We start from the raw sequence: 8859 nt of genomic DNA, 5'->3' as shown, positions 1-8859 counted from the left end.
AATTGTTCTATAGACGCCAAAACCTACAGATAAAACTTAAATATCATAAAAAACATACTTCACTCTTACTGTCTTGACTTCGTGATTACTCCGTGAGACTGAATCGTGGGAGACTTGCTCAGAGGGACTCCCGATGAAGGTGTCTTAATAGGGGGGAGAGGAGGGGGACGAGACAACGTGCCCCCAACATATGCCCCTATTTAACTGAATCATATATTAAGATTTTCCTACTTATCTAAATTGTGGAGTTTAAAATGTCCCTCGTAACTCTAAATTCGTAGTTGTAGTTTGGTGTGTACCGGATTTAGTGGAAATCAAATGATGAATGCAATATCTTGAAATGCCCCAAGGCTCACGTTCACATCCCCCCCCTCCCCCCCACCCCCACCAGGCCTCGTCCCCCCGCCCGGCGCCGCCACCACCACCCACACAAGAATGCACGCCGCGGCTGGACTCGTGGCTGCATAATGTTAAGCGGGCATTAAGTGTCAGGTAACAGCCATGGACCCGGCGTGATCTGTATCATTTAGTATATCTCGGGGCCGGCGGGCATGATATCTCCTACCATCCCTTGAACCCGGCCGCTGGAGTCATTGTATGCAGAGGACCCGCGTGTGTGTGTGTGTTCGTGAGACCAATAGCTTTCTCCTCTTTTTGCGTGCGCGTGTGGGTTGGCCTGAACGGAGAGAGACAGAGAGAGAGGGCAAACTGACGGACGCCGCAGAGAGTCGGGCAGCGGCGTGCCTTATACGTCCGTCCGCCGCTCCCTGTCATTATTGAATTACCTCGACCAACGCACCGCAGCGCACCGCTAAGGAGGCAGTTACGGAGATAAGGCCGGGTGGAGCCTGCCGGGGAAGGAGGGCAAGCGAGGCGGTGCTGGGAGGCGGGCAAGATGAGGTGAAAGGGAAGGCGAGTTGCATTGAAGAGACTGATAAGGAGGAGGTGATGAAAACGAGGAGGAGGAGGAGAAGGACACAAAAGGAAAGGAATTGTTGAGAAAAGCAGAAACATAAGAAGCAGAGGTAGAGGAGGTAGTAGTAGTATATGTTTTTTTCTTGGGTTTCTTGTTGTTAGTGGTGTTTGTGAAATTATTGTTTTTGTACGAAGAGGAAGAAGAGGAAGAGGCGGAGCTTTTGTAGGAGGATGAGGAAGAGGAGCTTTTTTAGGAGGAGGAAGAGGACCATAAAGAGCTTGTAGTGATGGACCGGAGCCGGACTAAGAATAATGTAATGCTGAGGAAAGGAAAAGGAAGAGAGCGGAATCAAAGTAGCCATAGGAGCAGAAGTTAACATAGAGCATCTACATGACGTCTCCTCGGTTGCTGTAGCTGTAGTTAGAGTTGTTCTTGTTGTTCTGCATGGTTATTGCTGAAGTGAAATTAGTACTCGTTGTTTTATATTTTTATTATCATTTTTATCATAATCATTACTTACAGATTATTATTGTTGCTATTTATTAGTAGAGGAAAGAAGGGTGGAAATATTAATAGTGGTGGCATCAGTAGCACAAATAGAAGCGTAAGTGAGGGTAATAGTAGATGTTATTGTTGTTTGTTGCGACTGATGTTATTGTTCCTGCGGCAAGAGCAGAGGGAAGGGGAGGAAGAGGAGAAGGAAAGCGAAGAGAAGGACTTGGAAGAGGAGGAGAAGGGGAGGAGGAGGAGAAGGAAAGCGAAGAGAAGGACTTAGAAGAGGAGGAGAAGGGGGGGAGGAGGAGAAGGAAAGCGAAGAGAAGGACTTGGAAGAGGAGGAGAAGGGGGGGAGGAGGAGGAGGTGGTCGTAAAATCAACTACTGTAAAGAAAAGAGAAAGGATTGACTTGTGAGGAACATGTTGTGAAATTCCTCCCATTAGCACCTTATTAAATGTGCGTGTGTGTGTGTGTGTGTGTGTGTGTGTGTGTGTGTGTGTGTGTGTGTGTGTGTGTGTGTGTGTGTGTGTGTAATTCACATACTTTACGTGTATTTTCCTGAACTGAGATACAAGCTTGTGTGTTCCAGGTCTGAATAACTTGGTTTTCACCCTCGGGTTGCTATAGTTATTGGTAATGTCAGACCACATCCCAGGGGAGTTAGGACACAACCCCCCCACTGAAGCCCAGCACCCATTCACCGCTTGATGGAGAGGGGCGCAGGTGTAAGTTTATCGTTTCCTTACTGCTCTGCCCGGGAATCGAACTCATGCAGCATCTCTCAAATTTTCAACTGAACATGGTAACCTTTCCAATACACAATACCGTCTCTCTCTCTCTCTCTCTCTCTCTCTCTCTCTCTCTCTCTCTCTCTCTCTCTCTCTCTCTCTCTCTCTCTCTCTCTCTCTCTCTCTCTCTCTCGCACACACACACACACACGCGAGGTATAACACAACATCCGACTGAATCCCGGTACCTATTTCACCGCTGCTTGGACAAGGGCGCAGGTGATAGGAAACTGGTCATCCTTCTCTTCCCTGCCCGGAGCACGAACCCGGAACCTTTTGATTGTGAGCCAAGCGTGCTAACTACTGCACTATGGATGTGTGTGTGCATGTGTGTGTGTGTGTGTGTGTGTGTGTATGCAAGTAACTGACAGCTTCCAAGAGAGAACCAGACAAGGAGCTGGACAGGCAACTCTTTACACTGGCAAATACACAATAAAACAACCAGAAAGAAAAGCCACCGAAGATAATAAAATGCCTATATATGAAAGAGCCAAAGGAAGATAAAAAAAAACCATCCATAGTGAGTGAGTCTTGGTGCATAATAAGGATGAGAAAACCCAGTAAAAAGTAATTAAAATAGTCAAGAAATGAAAGTCGGTATCGGTAGCTGTAAGCAGGTACTATAAAGTCATATTAGAGGGAAGACAAGCTACATAGTTCCTGTCACTAGGGAGGAGAGGGAAGAGGAGAAAAAGATGCTATAAAACGAGGGGGAGAAACGAGAGGTAGGGAGGGGGGAAGGGAAGGGAGGGGGGGGAAGGGGGAAGGGGACTAGGGAGGAAGAGAGAGAGAGAGAGAGAGAGAGAGAGAGAGAGAGAGAGAGAGAGAGAGAGAGAGAGAAAGTGGAGAGAGGCAGTGAGGGGGAGAGAGGGAAGGAGAGAAGGAGAGAGAGAGAAGGAGAGAGAGAGAGAGAGAGAGAGAGAGAGAGAGAGAGAGAGAGAGAGAGAGAGAGAGAGAGAGAGAGAGAGAGAGAGAGAGAGAGAGAGAGAGAGAGAGAGAGAGAGAGAGAGAGAGAGAGAGAGAGAGAGAGAGAGAGAGAGAGAGAGAGAGAGAGAGAGAGAGAGAGAGAGAGAGAGAATGTAGATGATATTAAAACAGCTGTTGGAGATAGTAACAAAAACAGAGTATATATATATTAAGAAAAGGAAGAAATGGAAGGAAGAAGATAACAGGAAAAAGAAGTAGGAGAAGGGAATCAGGAGTAAGAGAAGAAGAATTATAATTGTTTTAAGATTACCATAAAAATGAATATGAAAAAAACATGAGTCAAACTGATAGTGATAAAGATGACAAGTATTCGTATTAGGAACCGTGAGAGTATGGGATGTAAAGTCTTTTAGTGATGGTGAGGATGCTGGTGAGAAGGCAAAAGAGGAGGGGAGGAGGTGGAGGAGGAGGAGCAGAGGGAAGAAGCAGCGAGAGGGTCTGGGAGGAAGAAGATTCAGCGGCAGCAGCAACTTTCACTGGGATGGCTGCGGGGTGAAGAGGTGACCGCCGCCTCAGCTGTCCTGCCGCTCGCCGCTCACACCTGGAGTGGCAAATTTCACTTGTTATTACCCCGTCCCGACTCAGCGGCTCCCCTTTCTCCCATTCATTCCCGGCAGCTTTCTCCTCGCCCCCGCCAAGGCACAGTCCCTCAAGTTTAAGTATAGCAAAGTGTTAGAGCCACCACAAAGTACAGCATCGTAATGTCAACAATGAGAGGCCATTTAAACCACACTTACCTGGAGATTCTCATGGTCACCTGGAGAGGTCGGTCAGGTGAGCAGCACAGCGCAACCTTTCTCCTGAGCGGCCCGGGAACGACTGACTGAGAGTGGTCACTTGCTATTCACCTCTCGTTCAGTGGCTGCCTGAGGGCGAAGATGCGCCGCCTACTCTCCCGATCCAGCCAATCACGTGGGCCCGTACGGCGAGCAAAATTTACGCGAGATTTTATGTTCGCGTTTAATATAACGAGCAGTATTGTGATATTTGATTACTGTGACTGTCCCGCGGGCGACGTGCTAGCACCTTTCTTATATGGAAAGACGTCAGAGTGAAGGGAGCGCCAGACCAAGGCGTGTGTCCTGCGGGGGAGACACGGAGCGGTGTGTGCGGGGTCGCGCGGGGTCAGCCCAAGAGGTGTTCTGGTGCTGCAAGAGTTGAGTTGCGATCTGGCCGCTTAGAGGCTGGTGGCGTCCACTGCTCGTCCTGCCGCCCGCACCCTTCCCCTGCCCGTGCCCGGCCGCTGTAAGGCGTCCCTGCCCTTCTATGCTGAAGAGGACTTGGAGGACTGGCCAAGAGCCCCGTGGCGGCACCGAGGGTGGGGTTGGCGAAGTGGCTGTCCCGTAGACCTTTGGCCCCACCTGCCCCAGCGATGACCTCATTCCCGGTGGAGGCGGGCACGCTCGGGTGGTAGCCAGGCAGATGCGTGGGAGCCGCTCCCCGGTGCACACGCGCCCCACATGTGCAACCCCTCGCCCTCTTTGCGCCTCGTGTACGCACACCCACACAAGCCTACACGGGTGTCTTTTGTGTACACTTGTGAATCTCAGTGATAAAACTTGCCGCCGCGTCAAGTGAAGTGTAAAGATCGGTGCCGCCCCTCGCCGCGGCGAGTGAGATGACCCCCTAGCCGGCCACTGCAGGGCCGACCCACCTCAGTGATGGACTCCTTTAGTGACAAGTCGGATAGTGGAGTGCTAATGCCGCCCCGGCCGATGGTGTACGGCAACATGGTGTGTCCGGTGGAGACTTCGAGGGACGGTGACGACGCTTCCCCCAGCGTCACTCCCGCCCTGCCTTGCGACCCCTCCGTCACCCAGCTCGCGCCGCCCCTCTCCAGGACGAGCGACCCGATTATTTCACATGATCAGGTCATCAAGGTGAGACTCCAAAGTAGCTTGTGTAGTGAAGTGCTTCAGTATCTCCTCCACAGTTGGCAAATCAGGGATGTGAAGTGGCAGGAAGGTTAAGGCTATGAATAGGATCATTTAAGACTAGATCACTATTTATACCAGCATTAAATTCTCCTTGCCAGTCAGTCATCCGTGGCAGCGTGCGAGTCACAACTCTCGGGTAGTTAAACACCGTCACCAGCGCGACGCGCGGGCTCGGCGGTCTGTTGAGCAGTGTGCAGTTTTCTGGGATCCGAGATGAGAAACGATAACACGACGCAGCGTAAATATTGATCACCAGTCTCTTGGTTCGACTCCCGGCGCCGTCTTTTTGTCAGTGGTTCAGCAAAGTCGTGTGTCGATCGAGGGTCAAGTCAGCATTTTTTTGTCCCTTTCTCCCGAGGTCTTCCCGTTACGGGCGAGTGGAGGGTTTTTACAGAATCTGTAAAGCAGGAGGTGGAAACGTGTGTACCGTGTGTCAAAGTGTCGGGTCGAACGCCAGACCCAGCCTCGGAAAGGCGGCGAGGGAGAGGCGAGTGTTGTGGGCTGGGACGAGGACGGGAAGCAAGCAGGATTTTGTATGTGTGAATCCCTCCCGCCTGACGTGCCTTGTATCAGTAGGTCTTGTAACTTGCCCAACAGTCTTAAAAAAGTACACACACACACACACACACACACACACACACATATATATATATATATATATATATATATATATATATATATATATATATATATATATATATATATATATATATATATATATATTGCAAAGGAGAACCATTGATTTCATCTAAAAATGTTATACAACCAAAATATTTGTGAGCAGCAATCGCCGTAAAAAGCGTTTTGAAGTAATTCCTGTTTACGCTCACTCATCTTTGTTGGAATCTTGTTAAAAGTTTGTGGGGGCAACAAAGCCTTGAATTCTGCTCCACAAGCCGTAGGTTGATCCAGGTTAAATCACAGCATCATCGGGGCAGCCGTGAAGCATCTGTGTGAGGGCGAAATACCTTATTCGTTCCTCACACCGGTCAAACTGAAATATACTACCCATTACAGACGTGCTCGATTAGTTGAAACTACCACCTCCGAGGCTGGCCGCCCGCCTCAACCTCTGCTCCCGAGGCTGGTCGATCAGCCTAGACCACGGTGCCTACAGCTGGCCCATTAGCCTGCTCGCGCCCCGAGCCCCGCTCATTACTCATTCCTAAGATGTGAAGCCCCGCCACTGAGGTGCTTCCCGGGGAGAACCGGCCGAGACGCTCCACTTGCCCTCCCCGGCGGGCCAGCTGACGCACCTGGCGCGCACGTCCGAACGGCCTGGGGCAGCCGCCCACGTGCTCCGGGACGGAAGATGCGCAGCGGCCCCTGAAGCAGCAAGGCAGGAAAGGATGAGCACCGTGTAGGGTACCATGACGCTAGTAAATACTCGCTCCGCACTCTTCACCATCACTTAGTCACCCTGTCATGCACAGAATGAAGCAGATATTCATTTGCTGAAGTTATTGTATTTAGACTATTTATATTGACACTGATCAGTGAATCGCTATGAAAAGGTTAGACACAAAAGACACGGGAGGCGAGCTGTTTGGATATTCTCTACATGGCAGTTGTTTGCCTGCTCTCGTAGCCGCTAAGAAGCCATTCTGGAGGGACGTGCCGCCGCTGAGCAAACAGTGTGTGGCGGGCCGCGTGTCGCCCGCGGTGGCTGGCGGCCGGCCCGCGGCGGCCTTCGTGCCGGCGAGGTGCTTGTACTTGTCTTGAGAAGTAGCGGACCATCTGTGAGGAGACGTGCTGAAGGGCCGGATCGTTTATGTGGTTACCAAGTAATGAGTCTCCGCGCGGAAAGGCGCGGAAGAAGTAAATGGTTTACGTTCTTAAGTAAATGACGGTTTGTAGTTAGTAGTTGAGCCCTGCATGCTTTGTGTAGTCATGCAGTGAAGAAATGCGTGCATGATTCGAGTATTTAAGTCATGGTCTGTGTAGTTAGGCAGTGAAGCAGAGTTTGATTTGTGTGCTCAGATATTTGATCTGTACATAATATTTACTCACGCAGTGGAGCAACGAATGATTTGTGTTATTCGGCAGTGAGAAGTGCATGTTTGTGGCTTGGTGTGCGAGCCGTGCTTGGTATGTGTGCTCCGGCGACGAGGGTGTGCGTGATGGGAGTTTTGGGGCTGCAGTGTTGGATAAGTTTTTTCGGGGCAGTGAAGCAGTGCATGATTTGTGTTCTTAGTTAGCCAGGTAGTGCATGATTTGTGCGGCTGGGCAGTGAAGCAGTGCATGATTTATGTAGTCCGGTACTTAAGTGGTGTATGAAATGCGTCTTCAGGCAGTGGAACGGGGCATGAGTTTTGTGGATGGGCATTGCCGCGGGGCACAGACGGCTCATGCAAGTGGGCGCCATTGATAAGCGAGACCTGTGTTTGTTTGGTGCATTTGTAATACTTTTCGTCGTGGTTGTCTTGGCTGAGTCTTTCCTGTCTTATTATCTTCCGCCGCACGTAGCGAGGACGTCGATCGTGTTTTCGTCGTTGTCCATCTGTTTGCCTCTTTGTGTGCTTGTCTTTTTTTTGTTTTGTTTTTGTTTTTTGTTTGATACCGACTTATCTCAACATCGTATTAACATGAGCTCACCGCGTACTTATGAGAACATCCGTTGGTGAATGTCTTCTTTCACGTATTGTATGGCTTTATATATTTGTATGCTTGCCAAATCGTTGTTTAAACTTATTCACTTCAGAGTGTTTGTGACTTTCCAGCTTTACGTGGAATAAAATATAACACTGTCACTCTTGTACATATGAAAAAAAAATATGGAACTCGACAAGCATCAAGGAAATGCCTGTACGCCTGCGTCATCCTCTCCGTCATGGCGTCTTGAATGGTGGTATACGCTGTGCCTCCCTACAAGGCGAGGTTGTCCTGGCGAAACGATAAGCAGCCGGTGAAATGATAAGTTGACTAAACAATATCTAGATAAAAAAACTGGAAATATTTTAAGGAACTTGGTAATAATATGCATGTGTCTATTTGGTTTTTTTTTTAATGGAAAAAAATTATGTAAGATGATAAACAAGAAGGCAGCATTTTTACAGTTAAGGAGACATATACTAAAGCTGTGTGTGGCCTCGGTGCTCATCTCCGTAGCATTAGAATGTAAAGAAATACAAATTGGTTCCTCAGTATTCGCAGCGTCAGACTTCCGGCGACATCTCGACCACACCGCCAACGAGTGTCAGCCGTAATGTATGTGCGCGCACGCCGGAGACTTTTCTATGGCTTGCCTGTCTCGTCCCCACCCTGGGCTTGAAGGGGAACAGCGCTTGCTTCTCTTTTCCTGGATAAGCTCAAGGAGACTGAAAAGCAGGTTAAGAAGGTTGAAGGGGATCACCTGTTTCCTTCCTACTGTGGCCCAACACACATGCAGTATAGTAGTTCACCTTGAATAATAATGAATAAAACCTTCTCTTTTCCTGGAGAAGTTGAGGGTGACTGAATGGTAAACAGCAGGACAGGTTGAGAAGGATTACTTATTTCCTTCCTCCTTGGACCCAACACACAATACAGTAGATCACCATGAATAATAATGAATAAAAGCTTTCTTCTCTATCCCTGAAGAAGTAAAAGGTGACAATGGTAAACAGCAGGACAGGTTGAGAAGGATTACTTATTTCCTTCCGCCTTGGACCCAACACTCAATACAGTAGATCACCATGAATAATAATGAATAAAAGCTCTATTCTTGAAGAGGCGAAAGTTGAAGCGATTGGCAAA

At 49.0% G+C, this 8859-nt stretch overlaps 1 protein-coding gene across 2 annotated transcripts in view; it reads left to right on the top strand.

The window, feature by feature from the left end:
* Nucleotides 1–4243: 4243 nt before the first annotated feature.
* Nucleotides 4244–8859, top strand: part of LOC127009505 (knirps-related protein-like) — an 86904-nt gene continuing 82288 nt past the window's right edge. Inside the window, exon 1 of one of the 2 annotated variants that reach the window (XM_050882615.1) lies at nt 4244–5067. In XM_050882615.1, the coding sequence (XP_050738572.1) occupies nt 4849–5067 (219 nt within the window). In that variant the 5' untranslated portion in view covers nt 4244–4848. The remainder of the gene's footprint in view (nt 5068–8859) is intronic. The other variant, XM_050882614.1, reaches the window with a different exon arrangement.

This window comes from Eriocheir sinensis, chromosome 41 (genome assembly GCF_024679095.1).
Source record: "Eriocheir sinensis breed Jianghai 21 chromosome 41, ASM2467909v1, whole genome shotgun sequence".
Classification (NCBI taxonomy): domain Eukaryota; kingdom Metazoa; phylum Arthropoda; class Malacostraca; order Decapoda; family Varunidae; genus Eriocheir; species Eriocheir sinensis.
Note: the sequence above shows the minus strand (reverse complement) of the source record. Positions and strands in the feature narration are given on the sequence as shown.